General features: G+C 46.2%; 1 protein-coding gene across 1 annotated transcript in view; it reads left to right on the top strand.

Annotated features, from left to right (window-relative positions):
* chid1 (chitinase domain containing 1) overlaps positions 1 to 13,868 on the top strand; it is an 85,283-nt gene that overhangs the window by 66,553 nt on the left and 4,862 nt on the right. The window contains exon 10 of the mRNA XM_052029101.1: positions 7,431 to 7,511. Within this exon, the coding sequence (XP_051885061.1) occupies positions 7,431 to 7,511 (81 nt within the window). The remainder of the gene's footprint in view (positions 1 to 7,430; positions 7,512 to 13,868) is intronic.

The following is a 13,868-nucleotide window of genomic DNA, read 5'->3' as shown; positions in this document are numbered from 1 at the left end:
TTTCCCTCCGCAGATGCTGCCTGACCCGCTGAGTTCCTCCAGCATTGTGTGTGGTATTGGTATTGGTTTATTATTGTCACTTGTACCGAGGTACAGTGAAAAACTTGTCTTGCAAACCGATCGTACAGGTCAATTCATTACACAGTGCAGTTACATTGGGTTAGTACAGAGTGCATTGATGCAGTACAGGTAAAAAACAATAACAGTACAGAGTAAAGTGTCACAGCTACAGAGAAAGTGCAGCACAATAAGGTGCAAGGTCACAACAAGGTAGATCGTGAGGTCAGAGTCCATCTCATTGTATAAGGGAACCGTTCAATAGTCTTATCACAGTGGGGTAGAAGCTGTCCTTAAGTCTGGTGGTACGTGCCCTCAGGCTCCTGTATCTTCTACCCGATGGAAGAGGAGAGAAGGGAGCATGTCCCGGGTGGGTGGGGTCTTTGATTATGCTGGCTGCTTCACCAAGACAACGAGAGGTAAAGACAGAGTCCAAGGAGGGGAGACTGGTTTCCGTGACGCTCTGGGCTGTGTCCACAACTCTCTGCAGCTTCTTGCGGTCCTGGGCAGATCAGTTGCCGTACCAAGCCGTGATACATCCAGATAGGATGCTTTCTATGGTGCATCAGTAAACGTTGGTGTGAGTCAAAGGGGACAAACCAAATTTCCATAGCCTCCTGAGGAAGTAGAGGCGCTGGTGAGCTTTCTTGGCCTGCTCCGGATTCCAGCATCTGCAGTCTCTTGTGTCTCCTAAACTTCAGTGAATTGGATTGAGCAGGAAAATAGAGTACTAGCAGGCGAGGTGCTATAGTCCAGAACGATGGGAACCACTGTAGTCTTGCAGGGGCTCTCCTTATTCATGTGCGTGCTGACTGATTTTTGGCAGACTCCAGGCTATGTGCACATTTGAGGGTGATGTGAAACCGCCCTCTGAGAGCTGGTGTGTTAATGGGTCAGAGAGTTAGGTTCGAGTGTGGGGTAATATGCCTTGGAGCAACAGGTGCCGGTGTTTGACTGCAGGGTGGAGGCACGAGACTACAGATGCTGGAAGCCAAAGCACGGTAGTGTAGCGGTTAGCGTGACGCTATTACAGCGCCAGCAACCCAGGTTCAATTCTCAGTAATGCAAAAAAAGTCACATTTCACTGTGTGTTTTGATGTACATGTGGCTAAAAAATAAATATCTTAAATATCTTAATATCTTAGTGATATAAGATAAGATCTTTATTAGTCACTGCATGGGTTTTCTCTGGGTGCTCTGGTTTCCTCCCACATTCTAAAGACGTACGGGTTAGTAAGTTAACATGGGTGTAATTGGGCGGCGCGGGCTTGTTGGGCTGGAAGGGCCTGTTACCATGCTGTATAAATAACATTTTAAAAAACCCCGCTGACCTTTAATTCTATGGCCCAGTTAGTGAAGGCAAGGATCCCGTATGCTTTCTTGGCCATTTTATCTACCTGTGCTGCCACCTTCAGGGATCCTTGATCACCAAGGTCCCTCTGTTCCTCAGTTCTCCCTGGGATCCTATCATTCACAGTGAATGTCCCACGTTGCCGCTGGGTTTTCTGCTGGATTTATTGATTCCTTCAATGGCTTCGATTGAACTGAGTGGTTTTCGGTGCCATTTCATTTCTCCTGCCTTTTATACACTGCAATAGTTATCGCACAGTGTGCGGTGCGTTGTGGTAGTGAGTAACTGTTCAGCCCACGTGTCGTGTGCAGCGGTCTGTACTGTGGCTCCTGTATAGCATTTGTAGTAATTATTGTACTGAAAGTCCGTGCCTCCTGTATGTGGTTGGAAGTAAAGTTTCTCATTCGTATTTTTTTGACTTCTTCTAGTTGTGAATTAAGAGCTGGGCATGTAGCTGGTTCTGATGTCTTTTAGCGTGTGTATTACCAGTGGCTCATTGGTAAACTAGTGGGACATTTGTCAGCTACTGACAGCCGAGTCACCGCAAGCCCATCCTCCGACAGGTTGTCTGAGACTCTCCAACTGACCAATTTCAATCCTAATGGGTACTGAGCATTCCAAAAGTGGGGAAAATTGCTTCTGTCAAAGAATAAATGAAATGTCGTTCAGTTTAAAAACCTGAATGTTTATGTTGTAATAGCCTTTTTTATTCTCTCTCTCTCTCCCTCTCTATCAAACGATCTTTCTCTCTCTCTCTCTCCCCCACTCTATCTATCTACCTTTCTCTATCTATCTTTCTCTCTCTCCTGCTCTCTGTCTCACTCCACAAATCTTCACCGCCATCCCAATGAGCTTCTTGCGTGACACCTTGTCGGAGACCTTATAAAAATCCATTTGCCATGTCCACTGCCTACCCCTTATCTAATCCAGTGGTTACAACTGCGAGAAAATTCTAAGTAATTTGTCAAACTTTATTTTCCTTTCATGAATCCGTGTTGACTCTGCCCGATCTTCTTATTTTCTAAGAGCCCTAATGCCACCTTATTAATAATATATTTCAACATTTTCCCTTCTATTGATGTCAGGCTCCAGTTCCTCGTATTCTTTCCCCTCTTTCCCTGGAGCGGAGTTATATTTGCTACTTTCCATTCCATGGGAGCTGTTCTAGGATCTATGGAAATTTGGAAGTTGACACCAGTGTATCCGTTGTCTCCATGAGCACCTCTTTCTCAACCTTGGGATGTAGGTGATCACCTCCTGGGGACTTATTGACCTTTAACTTCTCCAATACCATTTTTTACTTCTGATTTTTATATATATTTTTTAATATAAAATTATACGTATAAATAAAAATAAAATATATGTTTTATATACAATATATGTAAAAATGAAAATACATTTTTACTTCAGACCTCTTGTTCCCCCACTATTTCCATATTTCTTGCAGTTCCTTCTGTCAAGATGGAGAGAAAATATTTGCTTCAATTCTCCATTGTTTCCTCTGCCCTTGATATAATTTTCTCCTGCTTCAGTCTGTAAGGGACCCGCATTAACTTTTGTCGATCTTTTCCTTTCTTTGGAAGCTTTTACAGACAATTTTTATATCCCTCAAGAGATGATCCTTGCATTCACCGTCCCCTTTGATCTCGGTCCCAACAAGGGTACTCCTTTGCTGAGTCCCAACCCCCAGGCTCTCCGCTGTTTCCAGTAATATTATCGGCATCTCAAACTTTTTTCCCTTGCTTGTCATGATTGGACCACTCTTCTTGTTGGTTGTTTTTGTGTCTTTAAAGGGATGTGTACTCGTTGTAAATTATGCATTAATTCTTTAAAAGTTAATCATTGCTTATTTACTGTCAAACCTTTAGATGTAGTTTCCCCAGCCTACCATAGACAATTCATACTTCATTCCTTCACAGTTTGCTTTGTTTAGATGTAAGACTCTGATGCTGGATTGAATTAAATCACTTTCATTGGTTATATAAACATTCTACCATATTATGATCACTCTTCCCCAAACACTCCAAACAGCGTTATTAACCCATTCTCATTGCACAATGCAAGATCTAAAATAGCGTGTTCACACCTCCTACACACTGATCTAGATAAACATTTCTTCTTCGTGAATTAGTTAATGCAAATTTGGTTTGCCGAGTCTATGTGTAGGTTGAAGTCCCCAATAATGATTGTCCTACCATTGTTACATGCCCCTTCAATTGCCTGATTTACACAGTGCCCTACATTATCTTTACTGTCTGGGGGGGTGGGGCGGTCTATCGACAACTTCCACCAAAGGTTTTTGCGCCTCGTTGTTGCTTATCTCCCTCAAACTAATTCTTCTTGATTTTCCGATCAAAGATCCCCTCCTCTCTGCCTCTTTAAAGTCGTCGGCTGCACTTTTCTATTTTGCCTATCGCTTCTAAACGTTAAATATTCTGAAATATTTAATTCCCAACCTTGCTCACCTAGGACCACATCTCTGACATGACTATTAGGTCAAACTCATATATTTCTAGTTGTGCCGCCAGTCTGTCCACCTTGCTCTGACTGCTGTGTGCATTCGGACAAAGAGTCATCAGTTTTTTTACCATTTTGCCTTAAGCTGACTCTAACTGGAAGTGTCCTGTTATGTTTGTACACTCTGTCCCTTCCTAACAGACCCTGGTTATCATTAACCACTTTACTACCCTGCATCACCATCTTATTCTCGTCCTTCTTACGTTTTCTTTGCCTGAACTCTTCTCCCAACTATTTTGTTTAAAGCCTTATCTGCCGCCCAAGTAATTTAATTTGCTCGGACACTGGTCCCATCCCAATTCTGGTCCAGTGAAATAGTTCCCTCTTTCCCCAGTGCCCAGTGCCCCATGAAAGGCACGGTACTGTAGCGGTTAGTGTAACGCTTTACAGCGCCACATTCCAAAGACGTACGGGTTAGGAAGTTGTGGGCGTGCTATGTTGGCGCCGGAAGCGTGGCGACACTTGCGGGCTGCCCCTCAGAACACTCAATGCAAAAGATGCATTTCACTGTGTGTTTCGAAGTACATGTGACTAATAAAGAGATCTTACCTGTTTTTCCCACACCAATCTTTGAGGCAACGCACTCAACTCCTTGGTCTCATTAACGCCATTCACTTGGCTGAAGTGGTAATCCAGAGATTATTACCTCAGTGTGACTCTGTTGATGAACTTGAACCTGAGCTGCCCATATTCATCCAGGAGAACCTCTTTCTTTGTCCTATCTGTGTCATTAGTTCCCGCATGGACCGTGGAAGTTGGTTCCTTTGTCTCCCTTTCTGGTCCTCTCCAACCCTGAAGAGCTGTCAACCCTAGCACTTGGCAAGGAATACAGCCTTCAGGGCTCACTCTGGTAGTTGCATGGAACAGCATCTGTTCCTTATACCACCACCCCCTTAAATGGTGCCCTGCCACGATCAGTGTACTCACCCTCCCTACCCTTGCAAGAACCTGCTGCAAAGGTTGTGGCTCCTCCAGTGCCTCCTTCTGGATCCCCACATCTGCCTTATTCTTGGTGACAACCCTCCCGTCTCTCTTGACTAACCAGCTCTAGGGTCCTTAATCTAAAAAAGGGTGAGACTTCCTCTAGGAACAAAGTGTCCCGGTATCTTTCCTCCCTGATGCATCACAGTATCTGAATCTCGGACTCCAGCTCATCAACTCCGAGCTGAAGTTCCTCAAGCTGCAGATATTTACTGCCGTGTGTCTGAATGTAAACCAGCTGCAACACATCACCTATCATCCCGTACCCGTCTTGCTTTAATTACTGATTAACCAAATTATCAACCAGCTATAATTTTGTCTCATCGACAACCTAGTTTTGAGACGCCAGTTTTAGTTAATCGGATGCAGTGGATTAGAATTTTGGATGAATCCCTTTAAAATGGGGAAAAGATATTTGCAATCAGATTACGGCAGATTATGCCAGATTTACCATCAGATTAGCTCCCTGACTCAAATTATTTTTAATCCTGCTGTGATTCTGATACGACACTGCCCTTGTCTCACAGACATCCTTACTCAATAAAGTACACTCTCTGTAGTCACCGCATTCAGTCGACATTTACTGAGCAGAGTTAACTTACTGCGGATTTTTTCTTCTGGTTTAGTCTGATAGGGATGTGGCGTTTTCTAATCCTCTTGACTTCTGTGTCCCAATTTATTATATTAATCTGCAAGATGCACTGTTTCATGAAAGAGACTTGTCTACACCAGTACTTGTCCTCCCAACAGACCTGTGGTAGGCATTTCCCCTCACCTCCCGTCATTAGCACCTCTGTAATGAGTAAGCTGGAACGAATTTGAGTTCTTCTGAGCTGTATGAGGCTTCACTGTGTGCGTTTGTCCTGAATTTAATGTCATATTCAGTATCTCGCAGCTGTACAAAATGCTGCATTATTTTACCTCCGGGATTCAAATGTTTTATTGTAGCTGTCACAGCGATGAGGTGACGGGTGTAACCTTCTGAAAGAATCCGCATAGAATCAAGAGGAACCTGCTCTCCTGTTTACATTTCTTCCATGTTGTGTTGGATTTATAGCTAGATGGCTTCTCTTTATCTCAATACTAGTAATAAGCTTGTAAATTGTGTCATTGCATGTGATTAAGTGGGGCATTCTCCATCGGGGAAGGTTTGAGCGCTGGACGCTCCTTCTACTCAATAGAGGACACCAAGTTGTGCTTTCATCAGTAGTGAGCTGTCACCTCATGACTCCTCATCCACGTCGTACGGTGAGTAAATGGTAGCTTGAGCCACCTCGTGAGGTCCTGCCTCCTGGTGCTGAGCAAGACGACGATGGAAACGCGACAAGGATTGGACGCTGCACCAAGCATCCCTGTCGCCTAACACAGCCCATCCTCTTCCCGTGAAGAAGACGTGATGTTGCTGGCCAGCCCTGGGCAGGACCGCAAGGATGCAGTCACACAAAAGAGCCAAATTTGAGTGCGAGGGTGCGTTGCCTCAGTGATGTGGACGGGCCAACCTGCTCTGATTTCAATCTGTTTAGACTTGTCCATCGGACACTCATTTCGACCGTTTCGGGTGTGAATAAGAAGTGGTGCAGTTGGGCCAATAGTGATGGCTTTTCACAAGGGCCAGCATGGGTAAATGACCCACAAGGCCTCCTTTCTATCCAAAGCGAGCTCAGCATAGGGAAAGGCATGAACAGTTAGTCTCCTGAGAGTGAAGGGTCAAGGTGAACTGCTGGATTTGGGCATCAGACTGATGCAGCAGGTAGAGCCGCTGCCACATGGCTCCAGGGGCCCGGGTTCAATCCTGACCTCGGGTGCTGTCTGCGCGTGGAGTCCGCACTCTCCCCCTGTGACCGCCTGGGTTTCCTCCCACGTCCCAGAGACGCGTGGGTTGGTATGTTAATTGGCTGCTGTAAGTTGCCCCTGGTGTGTGGTTGAGGGGTAGAATCTGGGGGAGAGTTGATGGGAATGTGGGGAGATTGTCGTAAATGAGTGGTTGATGGTCAACATAGACCGCCTGAGTCAGAGGGTCTGCTTCCGTGCTGTGTGACGCTGTGACTCTGAGTTTTTAGTTGCATCTACTATTGCTGAGCAGATGCTACTTCTTTAGGCCCTTCACAGTTCTGTGGATTTGTACTCTGAAAGGGCGCAGCTCTGTATACTGAGGACTGCAGGCACGGTAGTGTAGCGGTTAGCGTGACACTATAACAGCGCCAGCGACCTGGGTTCGATTCCCGCCACTGTCAGTAAGGAGTTTGTTCGTTCTCCCCGTGTCTGCGTGGGTTTCCTCCGGGTGCTCCGGTTTCCTCCCACATTCCAAAGACGTACAGGTTAGGAAGTTGTGGGCGTGCTATGTTGGTGCCAGAAGCGTGGCGACACTTGCAGGCTGCCCCCCAAAACACTACGCAAAAGATGCATTTCACTGTGTGTTTCGATGTACGTGTGACTAATAAAGATATCTTAACTTATTGGTAATTACTGCTACAGATAATGTCTGCACACAACCAGACTTTCAGTGACTGGTTTATCTTTACAGATATATAGAGATTCTGAAAGATCACAAGACAAAACTGCTTTGGGACGACCAGATTGGTGAACACTACTTCGAATATAAAAGGTGAGCTTTCATATAAAATATGCTAATTGTAAATGAGCCGACCTTGAAACCTCTCTTCAATCTCCTGCCTCCTTCCACTCCATCTGTGTCTCTGCCCTAGAATGCTCCTCACGGATCTTTCCCAAGGTGTTGTCCCACTGCTGAGCTGCAGAATTAGATGCGGCGTAAGATCTTTCTGACATTCTGATGACGAGCTAGATATAGAAGGTGAAGCAGATGCGAGGTTCATGGCAGATGAACCAGATTTTTAGGTGTTATCGGAAAGAAGTAAGGACAGAGGTCTTAATGAAAATAGTTCCAGTGGAGATTAAAACAGCAGGCTGTGCCTGGAGATAGAAGGTAGAACTAAATGAATACATTTTCTCAGCCGTCACAAAGGAGAGCGCAATGTAGGAACTTGGGGAGGCTGCCAGTGTCCCTGATGGCTACGTATGCAGGAAGTGTGTCCGGCTGCAGCTCCTGATGGACCGCATGGCGGCACTGGAGCTGCGCATGCATTCACTTTGGAGCATCCGCGATCCTGGGAATGTTGTGGATGGCACGTTTAGTGAGTTGGGCACACTGCGGTTTAAAGGCCGAGGGAAAGATGGGGAACGGGTGACCAACAGGTAGAGCAGTAGCAGGGAGGTAGCGCAGGAGTCCCCTGCGGTCATCTCCCTCCAAAACAGATATACCGCTTTGGACACTGTTGGGGGAGTTGGCTCATCAGGGGAAGGCAGCAGTAGCCAGGATCATGGCAACGTGAGTGGCTCTGCTGCACAGGAGGGCAGGAAAAAGAGTGGCAGAGCTATAGTGGTGGGGGATTCCATGGTAAGGGGAATAGAGAGGAACTTCTGTGGCCGCAAACGGGACTCCCTGAGACATCCCTGACCCCGGGTGCAAGGGTCAGGGATGTCTCAGAGTGGCTGCAGGGCATTCTGGAAGGGGAGGGTGAACAGCCAGTTGTCGTGGTGCATGTAGGTACCAACAATATAGGAAAAAAGCAGGATGAGGTCCTACAAGCCAAATTTAGGGAGCTAGGAGATAGATTAAAAAGTAGGACCTCAAAGGTAATAATGTCAGGATGACTACCTGTGCCAGGTGCTAGTCAGAGTAGGAATAGCAGCAATAGTTAGGATGAATATGTGGCGGAGGGAGGGTTTCAGATTCCTGGGGCTTTGGAACCGGTTCTGGGGGAGGTGGGACCAGTACAAACCAGAAGGTCTATACCTGGGCAGGACAGGGATCAATGTCCTCGGGGGATTGTTCGCTCGTGCTGTTGGGGAAGGTTGAAACTAATCTGGCAGGGGGATGGGAATCCATGCAGAAAGACAGAGGGAAGCAAAGCAGAGACCAGAGCAAAAGTTAGAAAAGAGAAAAGTAAGAGTGGAGAACAGAAAAGTCAAACGCAAAGGACACAAAGATTAGATTCTAGAAGGACAATGAGTGTCAGGGCACTCTATCTGAATGTCTGTAGTATTCGAAACAAGGTCAGTGAACTTGTGGCACAAATCAGTACAAAGGGGTACGATTTAGTGGCCATTACAGAAGCGTGGTTGCAGGGCGGAGATGAGTGGAAATTAAATATCCAAGGGTATCAGGTAATACGGAAGGACAGCAGGAAGGTGAGGGAGGTGGGGTAGCACTCTTAATTAAGAATGAGATCAGGGTGATAGTGAGAGACGATATAAGCTCTAAGGAGCAGAACGTTGAGTCCATCTGGGTAGAGATTAGGACTAGTAAACGGAAAAAAAATCACTGGTGGGAGTTGTCTATAAGATAAGATCTTTATTAGTCACACGTACGTCGAAATACCACAGTGAAATGAGTCTTTTTGTGTTGAGTGTTCTGGGGGCAGCCCGCAAGTGTCACCACGCTTCCAGTGCCAACATAGCACGCCCACAACTTCCTAACCCGTACGTCTTTGGAACGTGGGAGGAAACCGGAGCACCCGGAGGAAACCCACGCAGACACGGGGAGAACGTACAAACTCCTTACAGAGAGTGGCCAGATTTGAACCCGGGTCGCTGGCGCTGTAAAGCATTGTGCTAACCACTATGCTACCTATAACATTACAGTGGCACAGAGAATAAACCAAGAAATATCTGATGCATGTAAGAATGGAACCGCAGTTGTCATGTGGGACTTTAACTTCCACATAGATTGAGTGAATCAAGTTGGTGGAGGCAGTCTTGAGGAGGATTTATAGAATGCATCTGTGATAGCTTTCCTGAACGGCATGGTAGTGAACCTACAAGGGAAAATGGTTTCTTAGATCTGGTCCTGTGCAATGAGACAAGTAAAATTAACGATCTTGTAGTTAAGGATTCTCTTGCAAAGAGTGACCATAGTATGATTGAATTTCTCATACAAATGGAGGATGCAATAGTTCGATCTAAAACCAGTGTATTATGCTTAAACAAGGGAGACTATAACGGGATGAGGGAGGAGTTGGCTAGAGTAGACCGGAAACACAGGCTGTGTGGTGGGACAGTTGAGGAACAGTGGAAGACTTTCAAAGCGTCTTTTCACGGTGCTCAACAAAAGTATATTCCAGTTAAAAGCAAGGACAGTTAGGGTGGGGAGAGCCGGTCTTGGATAACTAAGGAAATAAAAGAAGGCATCAGGCTAAAAGCTCATGCATACAAAGCTGCCAAGAGTAGTGGAAAACTGGAAGATTGGGAAAACTTTAAAAAGCAACAAAGAACAACTAAGCAAGCAATAAAGAAAGGGAAGATAGATTATGAAAGTAAACTAGCATAAAATATAAGAACAGATAGTAAAAGATTCTATAATTATATAAAGCAGAAAAAGGTGGTTAAAGTGAACGTAGGTCCCTTGGAAGACGAGAAGGGGGAATTAATATTGGGTGATGTGGAAATGGCCGAGGTCTTGAACAACTATTTTGTGTCAGTCTTCACGGTGGAGGACGTCTAACATGCCAAAGAGAAATGTTATGATGCGATGGGACGTGAGGATCTCGATACAATTGCTATCACTAAAGAGGTAGTGATGAGCAAACTAGTGGTCCTGAAGGTAGACAAGTCCCCTGATCCTGATGGGATGCATCCCAGGGTACTGGAAGAAATGGCAGAAGTTATAGTAGAGGCTTGTGTGATAATTTACCTATATTAGGAGATGAGGCCTGGGGCAGATCAGCCATGATCATGTTGAATGGCGAGGCAGGCTTGAGGAGACTGGTGGCCTCCTTCCTGCTCCTATCCTCTTGTGCTCTTGAGGTGCTGTTCATACAGGACAGCAAAGGCGGTGAGTTCAGGGCAAGAGTGGGGTGGGAGAGCTGAAGTGACCGGAGACAGGAGGTTCAGGGTTGCCGTGCGGACTGAACGGAGGTGTCCTGAAGAGCAGCCACAGGTTTGCCTTCCCCAGTGTAGGGGAGAGCACGTCGTGAGGAACAAATGCAGTGGTCTCGATTGGAAGAAGCAAATGTCCGCTTTCCCTGGAAGCAGAGCCTGGATCCCTGGATGATGATGCACTGTCGGATTAAAACCTGGCCCAGTGGGGGAAAGCAACGGGTCACAGACATGATAGTGTAGTGGTTAGCGCCAGCGACCCGGGTTCGATTCCCGCCGCTGTCTGTAAGGAGTTTGTACGTTCTCCCCGTGTGTCTGCGTGGGTTTCCTCCGGGTGCTCCGGTTCCTTCCCACATTCCAAAGACGTACGGGTTAGGAAGTTGCGGGTGCGCTATGTTGGCGCCAGAAGTGTGGCGACACTTGCGGGCTGCCCCCAGAACACTCTATGCAAAAAGATGTATTTCACTGTGTGTTTTGTTGTACATGTGACTAATAAAGATATCTTATCAAAGGGTAGTGACCATTGGGAGTTCTGGTGACCGGAGCAACATTCAGTGCAGGGCTTTCTACTCGGTTGCCTGCTTTTAGTGTTATGCATTACCGACTTGATTGTAGGGCCCGTGATTTCCCAATGAAACCAAAGTTGCAGCGTGATTAACCATGCAGAAGGGCGTTCCTAGTTACAGGAAGATGTCAGGTGGACTGGTTAGGTGGGCACCCAAATGGCAAAGTTCATTCTGGAGACGCGGAAGGGAATGCGTTTGGAAAAGGGAACACATGGTAAGTTTTCGGGTACCAAGAACCCAAGAGCAGCAGCGGGATCTTGGAGTGCATCCCCATCGATTCCTGAAGGTAGCAAGAAAGGTTGATACACAGGTATAGGGGATACTTGCCTCTAGTGGCCGTGGTACAGAATATAAGAGGGCGGCCATTTGAAACACTAGCTTGGCTGTAACTACACTACTATGTATTGTTCTGGTCACCACACTATAGAAAAGATGGGAGAGCACCAGAGAGGGTGCAGAGAGCTACAAGGATGATGCCTCAGCTGTAAAGTTTTAGTTATAAAGAAAAGCTGGCAGAACAGAGAAGATTTAATGGACATTTTCAATATTGTGAGAACCTTGGATAAACAGGAACGACCCATTTACCATGGCGGAGAGGTCAATTACTGAGGGATTCAGATTTACAGAGTCACGGAGAGGTTACAGCAGGAAAAGAGGCCATTCGGCCCATTGACTCCATGCTGGTCCTATGTAGGGGCAATCCAGCCAGTCCCAAAGCCCCAGAAAGCACTTCCTTTCTGATATTTGTCCAGCTCCCTTTTGAACACTACAATTGAATGTGCTCCCACTATTCCCCGGACAGTGTATTCCACCCCCTAACCACAATGTATGTACAAAATTTCCTCACATTCACTTTATGGGAAATGCGAGGGACAATGGGAACACAATGGGAACAGTTTCTGTGTCTAGACACTTGATGATTTAACAGCCTGTATCAGATCCCCTCACAAGGAGCTTGTTCAGTCTGAGCACATAACCAAGGTCCATTAGCCATGGTATCATTTTAGTATCATCTCTTCTGATCCTTCTCCAAAGCCCTTAAGACAAGATCTCTTTATTAGTCACATGTACGTCAAAACACACAGTGAAATGGGTCTTTTGCGTTGAGTGTTCTGGAGGCAGCCCGTGAGTGTCGCCACACTTCCGGCACTTTAACTCTAGTCATATAGTTATACAGCACGGAAACAGGCCCTTCAGCCCAACTGGTCCATGCTGACCAAGGTGCCTGCCTGAACTAGCCCCATTGGCCGGCGTTTGGCCCGTATCCCGCTAAACCTTTCCCATCCCTGTACTTGTCCAAATGTCTTTAAATGTCATTATTGGTATTGGTTGGTATTGGTATTGGTTTATTATTGTCACTTGTACCGAGGTACAGTGAAAAACTTGTCTTGCGTACTAATTGTACAGGTCAATTCATTACACAGTGCAGTTACATTGAGTTAGTACAGAGTGCATTGATGTAGTACAGGTAAAAACAGTAACAGTACAGAGTAAAGTGTCACAGCTACAGAGAAAGTGCAGTGCAACAAGATGCAAGGTCACAACAAGGTAGATCGTGAGGTCAGAGTCCATCTCATTGTATAAGGGAACCATTCAATAGTCTTATCACAGTGGGGTAGAAGCTGTCCTTAAGCCTGGTGGTACGTGCCCTCAGGCTCCTGTATCTTCTACCCGATGGAAGAGGAGAGAAGAGAGAATGACCCGGGTGAGTGGGGTCTTTGATTATGCCGGCTGCTTCACCAAGGCAGCGAGAGGTAAAGGCAGAGTCCAACGAGGGGAGGCTGGTGTCAGTGATGCACTGGGCTGTGTCCACAACTCTTTGCAGTTTCTTGCGGTCCTGGGCAGAGCAGTTGCTGTACCAAGCCGTGATGCATCCAGATAGGATGCTTTCTATGGTGCATCAGTAAAAGTTGGAGAGAGTCAAAGGGGACAAACTAAATTTCTTTAGCCTCCTGAGGAAGTAGAGCCACTGGTGAGCTTTCTTGGCCGTGGCATCTACGTGATTTGACCAGGGCAGGCTGTTGGTGATGTTCACTCCCAGGAACTATTGTATCCGCCTTAGCTACTTTCTCTGGCAGCTCGTCCCATATACCCACCACCCTCCGTGTGAAGAAGAAGCCCCTCAAGTCCCTTTTAAATCTTTCCCCTCTCATCTTAAACCTATGCCCTCTAGTTTTTGGTTCCCTCTCCCTGGGGGGGGGGGAGACTGCGTATATCCACCCTATCTATGCCCATTTAAACTGCACATCTGTCTGCATCTGCAGTTGTGAAGTGCATCACTCAGAACTGGACACAGTACTCCAGTTGTGTCAGAAACCACTGTTTTATGATGGCTTATCAGCAGTTCCTTGCTCCTATAATCACTATTGTAAATCCAGGACTCTGTTTGATTTTCAAACAATATTCTCGACCCTGTGACCTATGCACTTATACCCTTAGTCTCCTATGTTCTTGTTTTGAATTATGCCCTCTAGTTATATCACCTCTTTTCATTCTTCTAC

This window comes from Pristis pectinata, chromosome 14 (assembly GCF_009764475.1).
Source record: "Pristis pectinata isolate sPriPec2 chromosome 14, sPriPec2.1.pri, whole genome shotgun sequence".
Classification (NCBI taxonomy): domain Eukaryota; kingdom Metazoa; phylum Chordata; class Chondrichthyes; order Rhinopristiformes; family Pristidae; genus Pristis; species Pristis pectinata.
This window is presented reverse-complemented; position numbering and strand designations above follow the sequence as displayed.